At 44.0% G+C, this 25,135-nt stretch overlaps 1 protein-coding gene across 4 annotated transcripts in view; it reads right to left on the bottom strand.

The window, feature by feature from the left end:
- MYO1D (myosin ID) overlaps positions 1-25,135 on the bottom strand; it is a 348,824-nt gene that overhangs the window by 21,437 nt on the left and 302,252 nt on the right. Inside the window, exon 22 of one of the 4 annotated variants that reach the window (XM_023553473.2) lies at positions 1,154-2,055. The exons of 2 other annotated variants lie outside the window; for them this stretch is intronic. In XM_023553473.2, the coding sequence (XP_023409241.1) occupies positions 2,028-2,055 (28 nt within the window). In that variant the 3' untranslated portion in view covers positions 1,154-2,027. Of the gene's footprint in view, positions 1-1,153; positions 2,056-3,462; positions 3,561-25,135 lie in introns of those variants that run through there. One more of the 4 variants, XM_023553472.2, reaches the window with a different exon arrangement.

Below are 25,135 nucleotides of genomic sequence, written 5' to 3'. Positions count from 1 at the left end.
AGACACACTTCCAGTAGAAAGCCAATTGCATCTGATATCTCAGTGGGCAGTTTCGGCAGATTTCCCCGCTGTGTGTGTTTACAGCTTTAGTGGCTTCTAATATAGACCTTATTTACTGCCTGCAGGGTAACCTGGGAGACAGAGCAGAACAATCTGCCGCTATACCCATTGGCTCACAAATGAGTTAGTCTCATTTCCCCAAGATTTACTCTTCATACCTGGTCTACAAGGCCTGGGCCACTTCCACCAATCCCTCCAGGTCCTATTCACTTCAGCTCATGCCAATTAAAAATGGCATAAAACACCCCAATGTTTAGATTGAGCGGGTGCAAAAGTGATTCTATTGAAAAGTGAATTCATTCAATAATTTCTGTCTGAAGAACTAATTCATCGCATCAAATGATTTAGCCAGCCGAATGGAGATCTTGAATTGCTGGCCTGCTCTGGGCCTGCTCTTCTCTGGGCCTGCTCAGTCACACACCCTGAGTAATATTTAGGTCACTGCTGCCCGGGCACATCTGAAAAATGGTTTGTGCCCTGATTAGACAGTTACATATTTGTTTTAAATGACTGCCATAGGAGGGGACCCAGGGGCTTTTTAAGGCAGAGACGCTCTATCAACAAGTACTGAAAAAAATCTGAAGTGGACTGAAGCGAATAACCTCTTTGTCCAGCTAAAAGCAGACTAGCGTCAGCTTCACAGCTGATACCTAATCTCTGGGTTGGGGAGTGTCTCCACTTCCTCTTGTCTCCATTTCTGGGAGCCCACGGCGCAATGATTCTCAACCCTGGCTCTACATTAGAATTACCAGAGAAGCTTTTTTAAAAATACTAATGGTCAGGCCCCATCCCCAGAGGTTCGGATTCAGCTGGTCAGTTTCCAGGTGAGTTTCAACGCAGCTAGTACCTGCACCACTGTCACAGAACATCAAAGCATCACCCTCTCTGGGAGCCACTAAAGAAGAGCTGGTCCTTTTTTGTCTCAAAGAGATGTGCAAATCTGCTGCCTGGACCAGGCTTAGCAAATGGCAGGATTCCATTTATATACAATTTAACTAATAAATCAAACTTTTTGTAATGACAAATTTCTAATATACAGTAAGAGAAAATACTTATGTAAGAGTTACCTGGAGCAACTTTTATAAATGGTTTGTATAGGAGGGGTTAAGCCCCCCAGAGGGTCACTGAGCTTGGAAGAGGACTGTGGAGATGGTATTCCTCCTGGTACCCTTGCTCACCATCCAGACAGCACCCCGTCCCCCTGTGATCCAGTCATCACCCTCTTTCTTAACCACGCCTCATCCCTTTATTCGACAATTATCGTGTCCCTACTATACACTGGTCCTTGCAGATACGGCGGTGAATAAGACTCCTGCTCTCAAGGAGTTTATAGTCTATTGTGGGAGACTTACATAAATGATAATTACACACTCATTGCTATTTATTCATAATTCTGCTAAGAGTTTTGAAAGTAAAAAGTACAGAATGCTATGGAATCACATGAAGGAGGACCTAATCTAGACTTGGGAGAAGCAGGAAGTGATATTGAAAACATTTTATTTTTAAAAAGAAATAATAAATACACATGGTAGCATATTCCCAGGTACCAAGGGTTTGTACAGGGAAAGTATGTTGTCCTCCAGCCCTACCCTCTGGTGTCTCAGTTCTCCTTCCTGCAAGCATCTGCAACTCCATTTACTTGTGTATCGGTTCAAGGTTGTTCTATATGGATACATGCAAAAATATACATATACATACACACTTTTTTTTTTTGGAGGGTGACTTTAAAGGTAAAACCCCCAGTCTTTAAGCATCCGAAAGCACATATTTCATTTCTGATGCAGGAATGACAGCAATGAGGTCATATTATGGAAATAAGAAGATACTGGAGAGCCACCTGACTCATGCCCAAGACAAGAGTGGTCCATGGCTTTTTGCGGTTAATTCCACCTTCATCATTTAAATATTAGGTGTGACCTTCAGAACATGGAGGAAGTCATTCCAAAACATACTGTTAGACCAAATGCCTAACGGTGTCTTGAATATAGTTGGTGTCTAGAAAAAAAAAATTGAATTTATTTAGATCATGAATGTGTCCCTTTTATGGACATTCTAAAAGGGTGACATAAACCTGTGTTCTTTTTGCACTTTTTTTTTTTTTTTTTTTAAGAATAGGGCATCAACTTGAATATAAACCAATCTGACATATTAAGCCAGTGCCATTAGAGCAAGGATGCTGCCCCAGGGCAAAGATGGTTAGCAGAAGGGTTATCTGTCGGGGTCTCCCAGCACCTTCATTCCCAGGTGGCTGTGAATGCTAACGGCAGCACTCCCCCCACCCCTTCCCCAGCCCTGCATTTCTGATCTAGACGGAGAACTCCTATGGTCCATGAATTCTATAAGGTCCTGGATGAGGTAAGTGACCTGGCCCAGGAAAGGGTCCCCAAGCCAGGGCCAGGATGGGACTGCCTGCCCAAGCTTCCTGCTCTGCCAGGAACAGACCCCCACAATAACTATCGCTCCTCTCTTCCTCCTCGCCTCCTCCCTCTGCTCTGATTCTCACCGTGGAAACTTTCAGACAAAAGAAAGGGGAAAGGAACTGAAGGAAATCTCTTTGGGCCTTTGAATGGCGAGATTTTCGGACTTGAAGCTCCGTTCTGCTGTGTGGAGAGCAGCCCTGGCACTAGGGGCAAAGGGCGGGCAGGGGGCAGAGGGTGGGCATGATCTGCCCATCCTCCCGTGCCAGGGTAACAGCGGGCACAGCCAACGAGACAGACAACCAGCCACGTCCACGTGAGGGAAGGAAAGTTCCTGTTTGGCTCTTCAGCTCTAAATCCTCTTTTGATTTTCAAAAAGACTGGCTTTAAGTGAGGCATTAACGTCCTCAAGAATAAAAAAGTAGGCCCAGGCCTCTTTCAGGGCGTGACGGGCGTGCGCGAGGGAGCAGGGGGGCCGTCCCTCCCGGCCTGGCATGGTCGCAGCGCCCGGGCCACGGCAGCCCCTCGGCTCGGGGCTCGGGCACCTGCAGCCGGAGCACAGGCCCAGGGGTCCACGAGACCCCCGGCAGCTCGGGGAGGGCTGCTGCCGGGGGAGCATGGGGGGCACAAAGGGAGGAAAGAGCCGAGGGGCTGGGCGAGGAGGGGGAGGGGAGGCGGGGGGCGCACCCGGAGACCCAGCGAGACAAAGAGGCTCTGCGTCGCCGAGGGTGGGCTGCGGCGGGGGAGGCGGCGCCCAGGCAGAAGCTGCCGCTTTTAGCTCCGCCGCTCCGTGGTCGCCATGGCAACGCGGGCATTAGCGATTCCATCTGACATTAACATGCCGCCGTCGCCGCCGCCACCCGCCCGGAGCGGGGGTGCTGCGGCCGGTGGGTGGGAAATGTGTGCTCCAACACACGCATGCCCACCGAGAGGCTGGTCCATCGTAGACACAGTACCCCCACCCCGGCCCCCGTTCGTCCGCCCTCCTCCTCCCGGCTGTTGTTTGTTTGTTTGTCTTTCTAGAAAAGGTGATGATTTGGGGCTGAGGTCATCTGTTGGTGTATTGATGATCCCACTGGGCTGCTGAAAGGGAATGCAGATATGGATTCGGGTCAGCTAAGGGTATAGGATTGGTTAGACAGAAACATTAAGAAATGGGATATCTGGGCAAATAACAGGCTGGCTTTTTTTTTTTTTTTAAATCAAGGAGATGTATTAGCCAGAATAGTTGAAAGGAGGAGAAACGGCTACCCCGCAGACATTTGAAACAGGATTGGTGGAAACCCTGAAGACTTGGGGCCCACAGAAACAATTCTGCAGCATTTTGCAGCACGTGACAATTCTCCTGCTTAGATTCCTGCTCCAGGAAAAGAAACTCAATCTGTGCACCTTTTTTTTTTGGAGGAGGGGGGTACTCGGAGCCCAGCCTCATGGTATTCTCTCTCAAACTGTATTTCAGCATTAACAGGGAAGGCTCATAAACGGAGCTCTCTGAGGGTGGAAACTGTCTTAGTCATCTGTAACTGCCCAGCCCATGACAGGCTTGCCACACACAGGGCAATGGCCCTGCTACCTGCACAAATGGTGTCTGCAAAGAGGACTTCCAAAAGGTTGGCCTCCTGAATGCACTAGAGACTGAGTCCAGAAACATCCTTTTAGCATGAAAGCCCCACCATGAAGTCTAACAAAGAGCCAAGGAGTGTGGTTGGGGAGTTTTTGGAAACTCAGCGAATACCAAAATGTGGGCAGAACATGTGCCTCTTTTTCCACCAGGCAAAGTCTCTCCTGTATGACACATCTTACCTGGGTCTGGAGCATCATACTTTGTAAGCTAATAAAGAGGCATGTTGATGAGTAACAGGCGTGTGATAGGTTGGTGTGGGCTGGCCGGGGGCTGGTTCCGATTGCTCTGCTCTTGGCTGCATGGTGGTCCGTGGTTCCCAGGAATAAGGAGCACCAAGTCTGACTGCAGCACCACCCCTAACCAACAGAACCTCTAGAGAGGAACCATCAGGGTCTCTTGGGTGTTATGCAATGCTGTGTCCTGTGTCCATTCCAAGAGTCCAGAGTGCTCCTTGATTATCTTGGAAGGCACTCTGGTATTCCAGGTTAGGGAAGCGTTCTTCTCAACCAGGTCTGGCCACAGCCAAACCTTGTGGCCGTCGAGTCAATTCTGACTCATACTGACCCTACAGGACAGAGTAGGACTTCCCCACAGGGTTTCCAAGGAATGGCTGGTGGATTTGAACTGCTCACCTTCTGGTTAGCAGCTGAGCTCTTAACCACTGTGCCACCACTACTGATAGAAAAATTACAAACAGAATAATGTAAACTGTTTCTATTATTTCAGTACTCTAGAATTTTATCATATTCAAAGACGACTGGCGAAGTTCATCCTCCTTGCAGGTGGTATCTGGAATGGCAGGGGTGGGGGAATGAACAGGGCATGGAAGGACTGAGAACATGGGGCAGGGCATTAGCCCCCTTTGTTCAGCAAAGCCTAAAGCTAACACACTATCTTTCAATGCACTTACATAAAAGACCAAACCTGAATTCTGGAAGCTTAGAATTCTAGAACTGGGCCTCGAGAGATGATCTGACCTTGAGTCTGCTTTAAGTAGGGAAACATCTAAAACATCCTGGCCAGAAGGTGGTCTATTTATTTCCTAAAGGCCCCTCCCTTGGAGACAGATGGCCTGTGCCTCCCTCAGCTGCCCACTCCAGTGTTCTTGCATCCTGATGGTGAAGAAGTTCTTCATAAACCATGACAACCAACCTACTCCTTAGAAACACACCTAAAATAGAGAGGGCCTAGGCACTGCATATTGCTTCTGGAGTCTAAAATGAGTGTTATGATAGTGAACAGGAAAGCAAACTTCTTTCGGAGGCTGCCTTTGTACGATAAAGGCCCATAAATTCCCACATGATTACTATAGCCTGAAGAGGAGAATGCTGAGGTAGCTAAGGGGAATTTTCAAGTTGTTCCTATGTTTGGTAGCCAAAGCTTTAGGGAATATTTAAAATACAGATCCCAATGAAATTAATGGCCAACAATTTAAAATGACTTGGCAATACATTAATTTGCTGAGATATGGTGATTACTTCTTTGTCCATGGAACCCTAACCAGCCAACCTGGATTAGATAAATCTGTTTCCCTGAGATAGTCCAACCATTCATGTCTGATAAAATTTATATATCCTCCAGGAGCAAATAAGTTTATATTCTGTAATTAAAGGTTAACTAAAAATGAGAAAGGTACAAAATAAATTATCTTCATGGGCTATCACCCCATTCACCAACCCTACTCCCATCTCAGCACTGAAGGCCTGATCCTGTCTTCTAATAGTTAGTGGAAACCACTGGACTCAGGTAGAAAGCCATCTGACTAAAAATAGACCCTCTATTGGTTGGTCGCAAGGAAAGAATTCTGTTGCAATTTGCCTTAATTTCTTGAAGACCTTCTCAAGTTGTAGATATTGACTTAAAATGAGTTAAAGCATTGGAGTGCCTGGATGGGATACTTGGTGAACACATTAGCAAGATGAGGCTCACGGACTTCCGAAATACACTGCAGACGCCTGAGGGAATGGGACACGGAACAGGTAAGGTGTGATGCCAAAACGGGGAGGGCTAGAAGGAGGCTGGGATGACCTGATACAAAGGGGGGTGGTTCTGAATCTAAGAGGTAGCCTGAAGACACCCATGGCAGGAGAACAAGGAACACGAGAGCAGGGCTTGGAGAGCAGGGCTTGGAGAGGGACTCAACCAACATTTATTTATGTTATACTTTGAAAAAAAAAAAAAAAATTTTTTTTCTTTTTTTTTTTTTTGAGGAGGACCAGCTCTGCCTGTGCGATCCACTGAGTAACATCACACTCCTTGCTTACCTCCCTACTTAGTGTCCCCAAGGCTCTTAGGCAACAGTGCACTGTCACACCACTTCCTCTGCCTGCCTACCACATGAAAAGAAAAATATCAGAGACTCAAACGATCGGGAGGGTCCATGAGCCTGCTGGTGGCCAGGAAGAGAATGAAGGGAGAAGACACGAGAACTCGGAAGAAGGGAGAAATAAAGAGAAAGGGATGTATTTAGCACAGGAGTGGCCATTGGTTATAATCCAACGACATCATTTCACAGATGAGGAACCATGCCCAACGAGGTTATGAATTGTCCAATATCACTTAGCTAGTTAGTGGCAGAAGTGAAACTCTCACCTGGAACTTCAGACTTGTGACCAGCGTTCATTCATCTAGCCTAGGAGAGGAAAGAAAAGCAGTGCCAAATGCTACCAGTAACGAAAGAGCTCAATGCATATGAAAAGCAGGAAAACTTTCCACCGGAAACTTAGAAGACTCTTAAAAAACACTTCATTCTGTCTTAGTGACAAAAAAGGCATTCTGGCATCAAGAGCGCCAGTTCTGAAGTGAGACTGGCTGGGACAAATCCTGATTTCCCCACTTACAAGCAGTGTACCTGGGGCAAGCTCCTTCATCTCTCCAAGCCTCAGTTTCCTTACTCACAAAATGGGGATAACAGCAGTATCACCCTCATACGGATCTTGTGAAAGATCAGGAAGTAACGATGCGATGCACGGCAAAGAGCTTTCTCAGCATAGTGCCTGGTGCACAGTGAAGTGCTTAGCAAGCGTCTGCCATTACTATCATTGGGATTATTACAAAAAAAAAAAAATTTTTTTTTTTTTTTTTTAATATTCCAACCAGGGGCAAATTAGTTTTCCTTACTAGAAAAATGCAGTAAAAATATCTGTTAGTGCTTTTCTATGCATGGGAAAACTTATCTATTTTCTTTGGGGCTAAGTGAGTATATATATCTTTTCAAATTTCCCACGGAACAAAAGCATCCTTTTGCTTTTGTCTTCAGTGGAGCACGCTTCCTTCGGACGTTGACTTACTTTTTCCTCCATTAGTGAGAAACCCCAGCGTCAGTTTCACAACTGAAAATGTATTGCTTCCTAGCACAGCCTCACTAACTCACTCCACGCTAAGGGGCTCAGGCGCATGACGGAAACGCCAGAGAAGTTACTTATGTCTGGGTTTCATTACTTTTGTTTTCTTTAGCAAATGAATCTTCTGGACTTAGATTATAGCTGAGATGAAGAAATCTCAGTCTGGACTATGCTGGCATCTCCTGTCTGGAGGGGAGATGAGAGAGCAGAGGGGGTCAGAAGCTGGCCGAATAGACACAAAAAGAGTGAGTGGAGGGAAGGAGTGTGCTGTCTCATTACGGGGAGAGCAATTAGGAGTATACAGCAAGGTGTATATAAATTTTGGTACGAGAGACTGACTTGATTTGTAAACTTTTACTGAAAGCACAACAAAATAATAATAAAAAAAAGAAATCTCAGTCTGAGGCATTGGAGGAACTTTCTAAAGGAGTAGATCTCTAGACTGGGAAGAGGACACCTTAAATCTTGGTCATGGCCACTCTTCCAGGTGGGTAGGGAAAGAAATCAACCCTAGAATCCCCTGTCAGAAGTGGTTTGTTGACAACCTAGAACTCCTCCCCGCTCTAGTCAGAAGTGGTTTCCTGAAAGCTCAGCTCAGGCGAGTAAAACCCAGCAGGAAGACGCAGATGCCCAAAGGACCAGCTGCATCAGTGGAGAGGACTGATATTCCAGAAAGCAGCAGGGCCAGTATCACCCACGAATTTATATTCAAATAATAATGGGTGTATTTTTATAAATGTTTTGAGATGTGAATAAATTTTTTTCAATGGTAAAAAGAAATTAATCTAAATCTGAATGAGTTCAGGTGCTGACATGGTCTTTTCACCATCTGTGAAATGGGTATGTGAGTGAGGTTCAATCAGTTAATACATGAGTGGGAAACTGCAGCCTCCTGGTATCATTTCTTCAGGTCCTGAGGTGGTATTTCTCTGGTCACTGACCAGGGACAAACCTTTCTCTCCTTCTTCCCCACACACGTTTTTCTGTGGACATCTCATTTAGAGATCTGACTCCTGGCTGAGTTTTAGGTTCCTGGTTATTTTTAGCCTCACTAGCTGTTCAAAGGAGGTTGCCATGTGGCCTGCAGCTGTGCGAAGTAGCTGCTGTGGTTTGGTTTCTAGTCAGAATTACTTGACATTTCTTGTCAAGTGGTTTCTAAAATTCCTTATGTCTCTTCAGGCGATCTCGGGAACATTTTTTCCTGGGGTATTTTTTATAAGGAGTGACATCAGAGCTGTGCATCTGACAGTCAGCTCAAGACTGGGGATGAATCCAGAACCCTGCTGGGAAGGAAGATTTATTTCAACTTTTAGGACCCAGGTTGCTCAGCCCCAGAAACATCAGGTCTCTGGGCAGAAAGACTGTGCAGGCAGTTCAGGTCCTTCCTTAATGGCCTCCGTCCAGGTTTTCTAGTTTGAACCCAAGGGGGAGAGGCAGTGTCCTCCTAGATGGAGCTCCAGCTGTCAGAAGAAAGCAGACAGGATGAGGCAGCTTGCCGGCCTAACTGGAGCCTGCCTTCAGTGACAACAGCTAAAACGTACAAGAGGCTGGGGAGCAAAGGAACCTGCAGGCCTGGCAACTGCCCAGAACCTCTGCTTCCTCCCTCTCCTGCACTCGTTTTTCTCCCCTACACACTGATCGGCCTTTCTGTCTTGATCACTTAGGGTCTCATGCTTCCCTGTCTGCCAGGATGTTTTCGGACTTTAGGCATTTTGCACATGTTGTGGCCTGCCTGGAAGACTCTTTGCAGAACAAGTTCTATTTGTCATCTGGGTCTCAACTTCAGCATCACTTTCGGGCACCTTCACTGGTCCTCCAAGACAGGGTCAGCTGTCCCTTCACTGTATGTTGGGTATTACCATGCTTAACACATGGTGTTGTAATCGTCGGTCTGCTCATCCGCCCCCACCTCCCCAACAGATTGTAGACCCTTGAGCAGGGTCTGGAGCTTGTTCACTGTTGTATCTTCACTTCCTGACCCAACACATAGTAGGTGTTCAGTAAATATTTGTTGAATAATGTTCCACACTCTTCAGGAACCTTTTTTTTTTAGACTGTATCAAATTTTTTGCTTTTCAACTCACCTCTCTAGCTTTCTATTTTAATCTATCACAATATCTATTCAAATCAAGCCCTTCACAGGCTCTGAGTTTGAACAAATCTTCAATTGTGCATATATGCACGATAACATGGCACTATGGAGTCCCTGGGTGGCACAAAGGGTTAAGTGCTGGACTACTAACCAATAGGTTGGGGGTCTGAACCCACCCAGAGGCACCCTGGAAGAAAGGCCTGGTGATCTTTCAAAAGGACACAACCTTGAAGACCCTACGGAGTGTGGTTCTCCTCTGTAACACATGGGGTAGTCATGAGTTGGAGTCGACTAGATGGCAACTGGTTTTTTTTTTTTTTCTTTGGTTTATAGACTCATAAACAGTGTCTGTGTGAGATAAATACATAAATGGGAAGTGAAAACCCTTGCTGGATAATTGAAAAGAGCTCAAGACTTTTCATCTGGATCCTTGTCGCCCCCTTTCATGAAGGCTAGTAACCTTTTTATGGGCTGGTAAGCTTGGATCCACATTTTCAAGGCACAGATATTCTCAGCAGAGAGGCTGCATAGGTTTACAACCAAGACAAATCTTCCATTGACCATCTGGAGGTGTTTTTCATTTCCTTGCAAGAGAACTCTTACAGTAGAGAGAAAGTTTTCTGTTAAATACGATCTCCACTAATGTTCCTCCTTCTCCCCACCCCAACCTTCTGCTTTAAGCTTATTGGAACCAATGCCAAGAACAGCAATTATCAGCAGTTATGTACTGCTGGTTTCTCTACAACTGTTTTTCCTAAGACCACAGTGGGATTCTTTCTCCAGCCCCCCCACCATCAAGTGGTGTTTTAAGCAGTAGTATACATGGTATGGGAGCCCTGGTGGTGTAGTAGTTCAGTGCTATGGCTGCTAACCAAAAGGTTGGCAGCTCAAATCCACCAGGGGGTCCTTGGAAACCCTGTGGGGCAGTTCTACTCTGTCCTACAGGGTCGCTATGAGTGGGAATCGACTCGGTGGCAATGGGTTAGGTTTTGGTTGGTTTATACATGGTATGCAGTATGACGGCACACTCCTCTTGTAACTGCAGCACAGTTATCTGACACAGGATTCAGGTTTTTGCTTTAAAAATGGCTGCATGAGGAAGATCACCATCCAAACCTGGGGACTTCAGAGGAACACTGATGGCATCAAAGCTGTGCCTGGTGCTGCCAAATCTGCCACTAGATGCTGGGAAGGTGGCTGATGGGCTGTGGTTAGCCACATGGACCCTCCCTGTGGTGGTCCACAGGGAGACTGGCTGACTGACGAATGACGACTGAGTGTTCAGTCTGTCCGAGCCATGGTGCCAGGCACTGTGGACTCTAAGCCAAGGATCTGCATTCTGTCCTCTTTGACTTTATATTCTAGAGCTATCCTGATAGAAGGGGAGAAGCGAGACATTTTCTGTACTCGTCAAAGCCAAGCAAAAGCATGGCAACTTGATTTTTATGGCACACAATTGGCCTGTTTGGGATCTACCCCACCTTAAGGCTTGCACCTCTCCTGCCCTGCTATGCCAGGGGTTTAGAGGAAGAAGGTAGCCTGAGCAGAAGGGTCTAATCTCTTCTGCCTCTTGAGTAGCTGGTGGCAAGATACCAAGGACCCCATTGCCACTGTAGATGGGAGAAGATAAGGAGGCTGGGAAGGACCAGAGCAATGCCAGGAAGCTGGTCTCTTGAGAATCAGGACGTCAAGAGGGAGAGGAACTGACCCTTAAGTAGGAATTGGTGTATGTGTGGGAATTATGGGGAGGGGTAGTGTGGTAGGTTGAATGACAGCCCCTCCCCCAAAGATATCCATGGCCTAATCCCTGGAACCTGTGAATGGTACCTTACATGACAAAAAACGATGATGCAGATGTGATTAAGTTAAAGATCTTGAGATGGGAAGATTATTTGGATGGACCCTAAATGCAATCACAAGTACCTTGTAAGAGCGAGGCAGAGGGAGATTTGAGACAGACAGGAGAAGAGAAGGCAATGTGACCACGGACGCAGAGACTGAATCGATGCAGCCACAAGCCACGGAACACCCTGGAGCTACCAGAAGCTGGAAGAGGCAAAGAATGGATTCTCCCCTAGAGAGTGGAAGGAAAGAGTGTGGCCCTCCTGACACCTTGATTTCAGCCCCAGTGATATGGATTTTGGAGTGCTGGCCTCCAGACTGTGGAAGAATAAATTTCTGTTGTCTTAAGCCAGCAAGTTTGTGGTAATTTGTTACAGCAGCAACAGAAAATACAGGTAGGTAGACTGTATGCTCTGATGAGACTTCAAGTTCAGTCCCAACAAGCATTATATGGTAGGATGGACAAGTGAGAAGAATGCGCACTTCATATTAGTATGTTTAATGTGCAGAGCCAAAAAAAGCAAACTCTTTGGCCACTGAGTGGATTCCAACTCCTAGCAACCCTACAGGACAGAGTAGAGCTGCCCCATAGGGTTTCCAAGGCTGTAATCTTTACAGAAGCAGACCGCCACGTCTTTCTCCTGAGGAGCAGCTGGTGGGTTCGAATTGCTGACCTTTCGGATAGCAACTGCGTGGTTAACCACTGCACCACCAGGACTCCTTTTTTAACATGTAGAGCCAGTATCAAAACTCTGTAACAGTACACACACACACACTCTCTCTCTCTCTCTCTGTCTCCCCTCACTGGATCTCCACTGGATTTGAACCGGCAATTGTTCTCACTAACTTTACAGTGATTAGATCGTCTCTTAGAGTCATTCATAGTAAACTGGAACAGGTAGCTGTGAACCAGGAAAAAGCATCCCGAAACAAGCTACCCCAGCTTAGCCAGGAGGGGGCTCAGAAAACACCACAAGCATGATGGGGATAAGAGCAGGAATCAGAGCGAGGTAAGGAGTCACTTCAGAGGTGCAAGCAGCCTGGACAGAGGGGAAGGGAGCAAACCCACCAGGAAAAGGGGAGGACTATGCTGCAGCTGTAAGTTGTTCCTTTAGGAAGAATAAAGAGGGTAAGGGAATGACTGACTCTTTTTCTGTTCCATCTTAAAACTCTTTCCTTATGGATAAACTTTGTAATCTTAGGAGGCTGGTTTATTTTAAGTGAGAGGACTCTAGGCACGCTGAACTTCTGGGGTGTAGAGAAAAGGGCACCTCATGCTTTGTGGATGTAGTGGGGTGGGGGTGCTGGGCAGATGCCTTTTCAGTGGGTGGGACTCTTTGGGCTTCCGCAGTGTGTTTTGGCGGGGCAGGTGCCTTCTGCTTGGGGAAGGGCTCAGGATGCTAAAGCATTTCCATGGTCTCTCTGAGGAAAGACAGAGATGGAACACAGGAGGTGAGAAGTCCCCAAACTGAGAGAAGAATGTTCTCCACAGCCTTGGCAGCATTTCAGAAGCCTATCCTGAGATGGCACTCCTGACTGTTGAGAGGCCCTGTGCTGCCTCCCAAGGTGTCAGCCAACCAGAGGGAAGCAAAGAGTTGTTGCTTCCACAACTTCAAAGGCTCCGGCTGCACCTACACTCAAACAATGGTGTCTTAAATCCCTCAGTTCATTACCAGTCGGTTAGTGTTACTTATGGAGCGCTCACACTATCTACAACACTAGAAGAGGTATTGTGCAGTTTTGCAGTAAAAGTAGAAGGCACAGTTGCGGTTCGCCAGGAAAATACACATAAACAGAAGTGACAGGTATCTAAGGCACGTGACACCAAGGAGAACTGGCAAAGGAGCCAGCATATCTGTGTTAACCAAACACCTCCATTATACTCTATTTGTGGTCTTGGGTAAGTCACAAACCCTCTTTAAGTCTCTTTCTGTCCATTTGTAAAATAGGTTCAATAAAATTCAAAGATTCAGATTGTTGGAAGAATTAAGTGAGATAATACATGTGAATGTACTTTCCAAAATTATAATAATGGCATCTTAACATGAGATTTAATGTACAGCCTAAGGCAATACACTTGGGAGGACAGAAAAGGATACAGACTAAGAGTTAGTCTAATTTCAAGAATATGATAATTTCATTGTGACTCATCAGGCCACTCTGGGACCATAATGTAAGATATCATGGAAGACAAAAGAACATCTAGATATTGAGTATAGTCGACACTGGTTTTCCTCAGCCAGCTCCTGCTTTTAGTAATTTGCCTTCCCTTCCTTTGAAGAACCCTTCCCCTCCCACTCCAGCCATGTGATTGGCGGTGCTGCCCATCACAGGACCACACCCCCAGCCTCAGGGATGAGCATGTGACCCAGGCCCAGCCAATCATGGGACCCTATTCCTGGCCTCAGGGCTGTTGCCTGGGCAGACTGAATGTTACCTAAACTGGGCCAACCAGAGAGTTTCCTTGGGATTTATATATACTTTGAAGCAGTAGAGGTTTTCTCTTCCCCTTAGGTTGCTAAGCTGGCATAATGTGAGTGGGAGCTTCCTGTGGCCAAAATATTTCCTGTGTAGATGAAGCCTGTGGCAGGATAAAATGATACACACACACAGGTGGGGGAGGGTGGCGCTGGGATTGGGGAGCCGGAAAAGGGTCTTGACGATCAACTTCTTAATTTTAGTGCTTGAAGTCCCCAGGGTCCTATAACTCTGAGTATTCCAGTTTTTTCTAGCATATTCAATTTTGGGTTTAAACTAGTCACTTCACTTGAAAGAATTCTGATTTATATACTGAGCTTACTCTGCAATACTGAATAAAATTTGTTGGAGGGCAAAGAAGAATATTGTTGGAAAAAGATTCTGCAAAGGTCATTATTTTCCCTGAAAAAAAAAAAAAAAAGGCAAAGCTCAGCACTTACAGAGATATTAATTTCCAATTTTCTAAACCTGGCTCAAGACATTAACAACCTGTATTATCAAACAAAAAAAGTTCATGCACATGCATAATAATGCACACTAGGAGAAGCATTCGATGAAGGTTTGGATAGCTTAATCTAACACCTGGAAACATGATCAGCATGGGGAGGGGAATTAAAATTATACAGAGACACTAATGCTGTATCGTGGAGAAGCGTGACTGGGACAACACTGAAGATTCTATAGCACTAAGCATCAGTTATTATTTTTAATACTGTTTGCTTCCTGAACACGAAAATTCCTGTCTTAACAGTAGCATCTGGAATCGAGAAATGATACAATCTTAGAGGTCATTGTACTTTACTCTGACATTTACACTTAATGACTACACCATTAAAAAAAAAAACAAACCACCAAACTGCCAATCTGCTGTGAAGTGTATCTAGTCCATTACGCTCCTACAGGATAAGGATACTCTCAGGTTAAAGAGCCCTGGTGGCACAATGGTTAAGCACTCAGCTGCCAACCTAAAGGTCAGAGGTTTGAACCCACCAGCCTCTCTGCAAGAGAAAAGACCTGGCGATAGCTCCTGTAAAGATTACCGGCTAGGAAACCCTATGGGGAAGTTCTACTCTGTCCTGTAGGGTCGCTATGAGTCGGAATTGACTTGACAGCACACAACAACTCTCAAGTTCCCGCCCTGTGCCATCCCTCGCTCCAGTGTAACTACTGAGAAGTCCACTGACAACTTCCAATACCAGTTTGGGTGAGAAGGCTTGCTTTCCATCGCAACTCCATTTATCCTATGATACGAACAGTAGTTATTTCTGTTGGCAAAATGATAGGTAATGTTTATTTTTCTTTAGATTTTTCTGTGCTTTCCAAAGTTTCCCCAGGAACATGCAGTAATTATTTTTATAATTAGAAAAGAACGCAATTATTCTTTATTTATTTTAAAGAACATCCCAGAGCAAGATAATATGAAGGCTGACACAGACAAAGAGCGAGGACTCCATTTCTCAGAGAGGAACCATTTGTTCGGAGAGTTTAAATCCTTAACAGGTATGGGATCTAGAGGCTTATCAGTGAGTCCTGTAATAATGTGTAGCAAAGGGTGAGTGAAGTACAAAAAGAAACAGCTGAAGAGGGTGGCGAAGTTCCTGCAGCTGTTCCACTGACAGATGCTAGGGCTAATATTAACGTCTTATTTGGGGGATATGTGTTTCCATCACCGAATAAATCCCTCCTCCCGTCTTTCCTCTTTACCCCCTGTTGACGCAGGCACATGCTTTGGCGTTGTTGAACCAGCTGGAGGGCCATGAGAAGAAATGGAATTGAGTGCGCAAAATATGGCCAGCTCTCCAACCTCCAGCTGCTGCCCTTCAGTCAGCAGGGAACAACAGGTGTCGTCTTAGCCAATCTGTGCGCCATTTACAAACAGAGGATGAAGAGTTAAAACACAAACGTTTTCTCTCCCAAAATGAAAATCACTCAGCTGGGTTCATACAGCTGTATCCAGCGGCCATTTGGTCTTTGCAGAGTCACACGAGATGTTCGGTGTGGACTGGAGAGTCATAGACAGAAGGTGTGTCTCCTACCCAATCAAGTATGGGTGCTATTGCCATTAAAGGCTCTTTTCAGTCCTAATTAAATTCAAAGTTTAATCCATATTAAATCCATATTAAAAGTGAATGGTATACTTTTGGGAAAAGGATCTAGCTCACGCAAACATGTTATTTTAAAGCATAAAATAGAAAATACAGTCTTTTGCTCATTTCAGTATAATTATTGAGTTTTCATAAGCCCTTGGCTGCTAACTGAAAGGTCAGCGATTTGAACCCACCAGCTGCTTCTGTAAAAATTCTGTAAAGGTTGTTGTTGTTAGGTGCTGTCGAGTTGGTTCTGACTCACAGCGACCCTATGTACAACATAATGAAACACTGCCTGGTCCTGTACCACCCTCACAATCATCGTTATACTTGTGCCTATTGTTGTAGCCACTATGTCAATATGTCTTGTCGAGGCTGTAAAGATTAGAGCCTTAGAAGCCCTGTGGGGCAGTTCTATTCTGTCCTACAGGGTTGCTGTGAGTTGGAATCCACACGACGGCAATGGGTTTGGTTTGGTTAAGTTTTCACTTTAGGACCTAGCTTGCTGCCAAGAATACCAAGTAAATAACTAAAAAATATGCTTTTTGAAACAAAGATTTCAATCTCTTTGAAGAGAAAAACAATATATTGCACTTATGGCACAGTGGTTAAGTGTTCAGCTGCTTACCGAAAGGTTGACAGTTTGAATCCACCAGCTGCTCCTTGGAAACCCTATGCGACAGTTTTACTCTGTCCTATAGGGTCATTATGAGTCAGAGTCAATTCAATGGCAATGGGTTTTTTTAAAAAATATTTAAATAAACTCAATAACATTTAGATAATATTGTTGAGGATCTCAGAGTGTTTTCCTTGCAGAAATAAGATTGTAGTAACCCAAGGGAGAAGGGCGCACACACACACACACACACACACACACACAAAAAGCTTAATCCCATTCCTGCAGAGAGAGGGTTGTGAGAAGTAGAGCACAATGAGAGAGAGGCGAGCAGAGAAGTTACACGTCTCCCAGGTTACAGACTCTGATTCTGGTATTTTCTGGGTCTGGTGAAAAGGAAACAAGCATGATATCAAAACTAATATTTTGATGGCGAAAACCAAAGATCCTATTAAACCAGGTCCTTTAAACACCAAACTGTCTTGATAAAGTGAGTGGTTTCTTATTGTTTTGGATATCAAAATGAACCAAAAATATGGCTACCTGGGTGTTATGGATTGAATCGTATCCCCCAAAATATGTGTCAACTTGGTTAGGCCATGATTCCTGGTATTCTGTGGCTGTCCTCCATTTTGTGATTGTAATTTTATATTAAAGAGGATTAGGGTGAGATTGTAACACCCTTACCCAGATCACATCCCTGATCCAATGTAAAGGGAGTTTCCCTGGGGTGTGGCCTGTACCACCTTTTATCTCTTAAGAGAGAAAAAAGAAAGGGAAGCGAACAGAGGAGGGTACCTCATACCACCAAGAAAGCAGAGCTGGGAGCAGAACGCATCCTTTGGACCTGGAGTCCCTGCGCAGAGAAGCTCCTAGTCCAAGGGAAGATTGATGACAAGGACCTTCCTCCACAGCCGACAGAGAAAGCCTTCCCCTTAAAGCTGACACCGTGAATTTGGGCTTACAGCCTACCAGACTGTGACAGAATAAATTTCTCTTTGTTAAAGCCTTTCCCTTGTGGTGTTTCTGTTACAGCAGCACTAGATGACCAAGACATTAGGTTACAAGAATCATGAAATGATGAATCTTAAGTGGTGGCTTAACTTCCCACATTTTCAAATGGATAATCCCAAAGGCAATACCAACGGATTAGTTTCTCAGAATTATATGAGTTGGGAAAAAAAAAAAAATGACAGTATGAATAAGAAAGTATTATTACGTAGTACATATTTCATTTTGAACTATTTCCTGGAATTTGATCGGTGTCATAATTTGGACAATTTTCCATTTGATACCCTTACATGTTGGCAATATTCCAACAATTCTTACTGACTTCTTTTAAGCCTCATTACTCAGTATTTCATCTTGGTGGTTTGAAAAAAACAGTCCCATGAATTGCATCCTTTCACAGTTAGAAATCCAAGGGTTCACAATTCTTGTCAGCAGGAAGTGGAGGTTGGGAAGAATTCTATTTTTGGAGTTGAAAGGCCACCTCTGACCCAGAAATATGTGGTTAGATGATAGATGTTTCTCTGTTCTGTCTTTCTTGATTTATCCGAGGATTGGAGAAATGTGTGAGAGTGCAACTTCAGCAGACTTGTTTCCTCTTGGCACTCTAAGATAACCCATATTAACCGTGTCTCAAGAATTTTAGATTTTCCTGGTCTTGTGTGACCCATGTCATAATCATCTCATTTAGATTATTCAAAACCATCCAAATTGAAATCTTGATAGTCTTCTAGGATATGAGAGTTAGCATTTATTCTTCTAGCTATGGGGTTGGCAAGCGGAAGTCCATGGGCCAAATCCAGTTTACTGATGGTTTCCGGAAATGCAGTTTTATTGGAACAGTGTAACATCCATTCGTTTTCACATTGTCTGCAGCTCCTTTTGTGCCATAATGGCAAACCTGAGCGCTTATGACAGAGACTATATGGCCTGCAAAGCTGAAAATATTTACTGGATCTTTACAAAAAAAGTTTGCCAACCCCTGGTCTAGATGATAAATTGAGGAATTTGAGAGAAGGTCTATAGAAATAGTGATGTTAAAGAGCAGGAGCTATAAATGCCAGTACCATAAAGTTTTGGTTTTTAGGGTTTAATTGTTTTTTATAATTAGCATGGGATTTATCAGTGACAAACAATATATTAAGACTCTAATTATGAAATGAACAGTTTGAACTGAGAGTTTGCCATTACGGAGCACAGGTGTCCATAGAGAGAGAAAGGAATCCATAAAGAAGGAAATGTAGCCCTAGCATACTACTTGGCTCTGAGGGTAACAAGGATTACAAAATCTTAGTTATATACATGCTAGTTATTGGTTTTCAGCTTTAGGATCAACCATCAAAACAGAAGAGAATGTCAATGTTAATATTTAGCAATGTAAATGCAAAGCTGTCGCTGTCCAAAGTTCAGAGAGAGAGAAAAGGAGCAGTGGGGAAAAAGCAGGGGCACTAATACCTTCACTACATGTAGTACTAAGTCAACAGGCCATGGCTGGAGTTGATGGAACAGGAAAAAGATTCTTGTATATTGCTGTATTCATTGATTCCAAAGCCTACCATTTTTTTTTTTTCCCAACCTTTAATATCTCTGAAACGGGAATGCTCCTTACTTACCTTTTTTTAAAAAAAAAAAACAAATTATTTATTGTGCTTTAAGTGAAAGTTTACAAATCAAGTCAATCTCTCATACAGTTATACACACCTTGCTATGTACTCCTAGTTGTTCTCCCCCTAATGTGACAGCACACTCCTCCTCTCCACCCTGTATTCCCCATGTCCATTCAACCAGCTCCTGTCCCCCTCTGCCTTCTCATCTCACCTCCAGATAGGAGTTGCCCATATAGTCTCATGTGTCTACTTGAGCCAAGAAGCTCACTCCTCACTCGTATCATTATCTTACAGTCTAGTCCAATACCTGTCTGGAGAGTTGGCTTCGGGAATGGTTCCAGTCCTGGGCTAACAAAGGGTCTGGGGACTATGACCTCCAGGGTCCCTCCAGTCTCAGTCAGACCATTATGCCTGGTCTTTTTATAAGAATTTGAGATCTGCATCCTACTGTTTTCCTGCTCCATCAAGGGTTCTCTGTTGTGTTCCCTGTTAGGGCAGTCATTGGTGGTTCTTACTTACTCTTGATGATTCCTTAAAAGTATAATTGGCTGTGTTGTTTTTCCTTAGTGGAATATAAAACAATATTGCATCTTATAATTGATGATGTCGTAGATCAATAATACAGTATTTCGAGTTGCAAAAGTAATAGTAGAAATAAAGATAATGATATAACTAACAAAAATTGGGAGAGTGACCAAAGGCAGCTAAATTATCATCTTTTATAGTCAAAGATCAATAAATAATGTGTAAATGTGTTAAATGAAAAAAAAAATAGCATAAGCATATTGTTTATTTATATTTTCATTTTAAATTCTTCCACTATTTGATTTTTTTAAAAACCATGTTGTATTAGTTCCCTGGGAGCCCCGGTGGTGTAGTGATTAAGAGCTATGGCTGCTAACCAAAAGGTCAGCAGTTCAAATCCATGAGGCACTCCTTGGAAACTTTATGGGGCGGTTCTACTCTGTCCTATACGGTTGCTATGAGTTGGAATTGACCCATTGGCAACTAGTTTGGGTTTTTTTTTTAATTCGTTTCTTGTGGCTAATAAAACAAATTAACAGAAACTTGGTGGCTTAAGACAACAGGAATTTATTCTCTCATAGTTCTGTAGGCCAGAGTCTGAAATCACGGTGTTGGCAGGGCTGTGTTCCCTCCAGAGGCTCTAGGGGAGAATCCATTCCTTGCCTCCTGCAGATTCTGGAGTCTGCCATTATTCCTTGACTTGTGGCCTTATCACTCCAATTTCTGCTCCTGCTTCACATCAGCTTCTCCTCTGTGTGTCAAATTTCCCTCTGCCTCTCTCTCATAAGGATACTTGTGATGGCCTTTGGAGCCCGCACGGATAATCCAGGATAATCTCATTTTAAAATGCTTCATTTAATTCCATCTGCAAAGGTCTTTTTCCCAAATAAGGTGGCATTCACAGATTGGTGGATTAGGACGTGGACATACCCTTAGGAGCCATTATCAGCCAACTACACATGCCCATTTCTTATTTTGATTTTTTAAAAATACAAATATTAAACACATGCCCATTTCTTATTTTGATTTTTTAAAAATACAAATATTAAACACATGCCCATTTCTTATTTTGATTTTTTAAAAATACAAATATTAATTTATTCTACAACTTCAAATCCTTCAGTGCCTCCCCATAACCTCCAGGATCAAGTTCAAATATACTGGTTAAAAATACAGTCTCCACACCAAAAGCACAAGCAACAAAAGAAACCTTGATACATTGACTTAACCAAAATTAAACTTTTGTGCTTCAAAGGACACCATTGAGAAAGTGAATAGATAATCTATGGAATGGGAGAAAATTTTTGCAAATCACATATCTCATAAAGGACTTATATATAAAGAACTCTTCCAATTCATCAATAAATGGACAAATAACCCAATTAAAAAAACGGGCAAAGGATCTGAATAAATTTTTCTCGATGAAGATATACAAATGGTCAATAAGTACATGAAAAGGTGCTCAATATTTTAGTCATTAGAGAAATGAAAATCAAAACCACAGTGAGATCTCACTTCACACCCAGTAGGATGGTTATAATCGAAAAGATCAGATGATAACAAATGCTGGTGTGGAATGGAGATATTGGAACCCTCGTACATTGCTGGTGGGAATGTAAAATGGTGTGGCTGCTTTGGGAAGCAGTCCATAGCGACCCTACAGGACAGAGTAGAACTGCCCCACAGGGTTTCCAAGAAGCACCTGGAAATTCCAACTGCCGACCTTTTGGTCAGCAGCCATAGTGCTTAACCACTCTGCCACCAGGGTTTCCATACTGTCTGGTAGTACCTCAAAAAGTTAAACATAAGAGTTACCAAATGGCCCAGCAATTCCATTCCTAGGCATATACCCAAGAGAAATGAAAACATATGTCCACATAAAAACGTGTACACGAATGTTCATAGCAGCATTATGCATAATATCCCCAAAGTAGAAACAAGCCAAATGCCCACCAACTGATGAATGGATAAATGAAATATGATGGTATATCCTCATAATGAAATATTATTTGGCAATAAAAAGGAATGAAGTACTGATACAAGCTACAACATGGATGAACCTTGAAAACTTTATGCTAAGTGAAATAAACCAGAGTAGATTAATGGTTGCTTGGGGCTGCAGTGGGCGGGGGTGGGGGTTTAGAAGGAATAAAGGGGGGCTGCTAAAGGGTATACAGTTTCTTTTTGGGGTGATGAAACGTTCTAATGTTAACAGTGGTGATGGCTGCACAAGTCTGTGAATACACTAGAAACCATTGAATTGGACACTTTAAGTGGGTTGATTGTATGCAATGTAAATTATATCTCAATAAAGCTGTTGCTAGCTCTATATAATCTTTTGACTCAGAGAATCTCTAGAATCACAGAGCCTTTGTTTGGCCCAGTCCCAGGTCCAACAGAACGTGTTGATGGATAAAAGAGAAAATGCCCATAAAGCCTTAGCACCGTGCCAGGTACATAGTACACGCTCATTGTGTGCACCCTGTTATTAATTACCCAGCATTTGAGGCTTTTGAGGACTTTGCTCCTGCCTTTTCCCCACTCTAGCCCTCCTCCAGAGCAGTCTCCACACCGCCCCCCACCCCCACACCCAGCTATATAGACTTAGCTCTTAGAGCTGCCTAAGCACGGTGAGTTCCAGCACATTCTGTTTCTACTACAACATTCTCTCTTCCTCCTCTGCCTTCACCTGGCTAATTCCTCTTTTCTTCCCCTCCTGTGTTTCCTCAGCTATAACTCTTCTGGCAAGCCTCCCCTGAAGGCTCTGAAGACTGCCCTTCCCTTCCCACTGGCTTGGCTGTTCCTCCTACGAGCCCCGTGTGCACACATCTGTTCTAGCACCTACCCTTCTCAGTGGCCTTTGTCTTCTCATTTGCCTGTTTGCCTCATGCCTTAGTCGTCATCATATGCTCAGTGCCTAGCTGAGTGACAAAGAGTAAGAAACGGAAGTGCTGAACAGCCACTGGACCTAAAGAGAATTATCGCCACATGAGTAGTAGGGCAATATTTCTTCTAAGAAAGGAAAAAGCATTTTTTTTCTCTCACTATCCAGCCTAAAGAACTTCTCTGTTCTCTGGGGCCAAGGAGCCTGGCACAACTGCTACTGTGCCTTATCTGGGACGTACATGTGTAGGCCTGCCCCACTGCCTGCTTCTCACAGTGTGACAGGAGGTGAGGCACACTGCCTCTCTTGTGACACCAGTGGTCAGGCCCTGTTTTAGCTGTGGCCCAGTTTATTACACTTTATTGATTCGCATGTCCACACATGTGTACTTAATGGGAAGGGACACCTAAAGAGCAAACACAGTGTGATGTGTTTACACCTTGTAGCATATGGAAAATGCATTTGCAAACTCTGTAGGAGGTAATGCTTAAAAAAGCCAACAGTTTGCTGACAAGACAGAATGAGTAGTTTCTAAATGTTCCATAAGCACGACCCGGGGTAAGTCCAAGGAGGCCTGTGTGAAACAGCCCTCTAACCCTTAGAAGTAACATGTTCCCCAACCCTAGAAGCATCCAAGCAAGGGCAGGCTGACCACTTGGGGAGTACAGCAGACAGAGGAAATCGGACTAAATGATCCGGAGCTCCACTACCACCCTGGGATTCCACAATTATACGTTATTGATTGGATTACCTGGTGACAGTTTAAATTTGAGGGCTGACATGCTGCACTATTCCATGGGTGCCTTTCATATCACAGTCTAGGTGAGAGGCACCCTGTGCAGTGGCGTGTTGCATAGACTGGGTAGCCGGGAGAGGTGGTCTTGCTAAATCTTGATTAGGTGATCCTACACATATTAATAGGAAACCCTGGTGGTGTAGTAGTTAAGTGCTATGGCTGCTAACCAAGAGGTCGACAGTTCAAACCCACCAGGGGCTCCTTGGAAGCTGTATGGGGTAGTTCTACTCTGTCCCATAGGGTCACTGAGTCGGAATTGACTCGACGGCAACGGGGGTTTTTTTTTTTTTTTTGACACATATCAATGGAAACGCTGGTGGCATAGTGGTTAAGAGCTACAGCTGCTAACCAAAAGGTTGGCAGTTCAAATCCACCAGGCGCTCCTTGGAGACCATATGGAGCAGTTCTCCTCTGTCCTATAGGGTCGCTATGAGTTGGAATAGACTCGACGGCAATGAGTTTTTTTGGGTTTACACATATTAAAGCTATAAAGGCTTGCTTATTTTTATAGGGAACTGGCTTAAAAAAAATAACTGTCCAAATTATACACATGACTTAATAAAACACTAATTAATAAAATAAATTAACAAAAGTAATTAATTAATGAAACCTTTTAAAGGAATCACCAAACACGAGGGGGACTGGGCTGGTGAAAGTTTTGTTATTGGCCACACCTTAGGGCAGCACTCTTTGCAAATACAAGCACCCTCTCTAGTTCTCAGTGTCTTTTATTGGTTAGAGTTAAAAACACAATGACAAGCTAATAACTGTCAGGGATCCCAGGAAACTATGCCAGATGTCATTTCTGAAAGTCAGCCCATTCACATACAGACAAATGAGAGACTCAACTACATGTTAGTCATAGGTTATCTCACTAGACAGGCACTTGCTTTGGCTTATCTTGGTTAAAACAGAAAGGATCCATACTGGTGCGTGTGTGTGCACACACATCCATTATCTTCTATGCTATTCTAGGTTTGTATTCTAGTCATTAAAAGAAAAAAAAAAAAATAGAGAAGGCCAAATTAGTCAAATTTACCATCTTATTAATCCGGTCAAATACTTGATAGAAGATAAAATGAAGATTTTTAATTCTCTGTGATTTTCCTTTCTCTAAGTTTTTTCTGTTCCTGGTAACTGAGCACAGATCTGAGCCATCAGCCTTACACTCCTGAGACGGAGCCACTGCTTAGCGTAGGGGAGGGGAGCAGAGGAGTCCACCCACCTCCCAAAAAAACCAAAACCCAACCCTGTTGCTGTTGAGTTGATTCTAGCTCATGGTGGCCCCGTGTGTGTCAGAGTAGAACTGTGCCCCATAGGATTTTCAATGGCTAATTTTTCAGTAGATCACCAGGCGTTTCTTCCAAGGTGCCTCTGGGTAGACTTGACCTGCCAACCTTTCGGTTAGCAATCAAGCGTGTTAACTGCTTCCACCTCCTAGGGACTGTGTCCACTTCCAAGGCCCTATCAAATACCACCTCCTTTCTGTCCTCTTCTCCCTGAATGCTCATGGCCCTGAGTGTGCATTTCTCTTTAGGTCAAGCAGATAAGAACAAGGGCTGAGGAGTCACAGTGAACTGAGTTAAAATCCTGACTACCACTTACTAGCCATGGGCATGTTAGGCAAATTACACAGCCTCTCTGGGTCTGTTTCCTGGTTTGAAAAATGGGAGCAATACCCATCTCATGGGGTTATTAAAAGGTTAGATGAGAAGACTTACATAAACCATATGACTCAGCCACAGCTCATAGTAA

The sequence above is a fragment of the Loxodonta africana genome, chromosome 18 (genome assembly GCF_030014295.1).
Source record: "Loxodonta africana isolate mLoxAfr1 chromosome 18, mLoxAfr1.hap2, whole genome shotgun sequence".
Lineage (NCBI taxonomy): Eukaryota > Metazoa > Chordata > Mammalia > Proboscidea > Elephantidae > Loxodonta > Loxodonta africana.
This window is presented reverse-complemented; position numbering and strand designations above follow the sequence as displayed.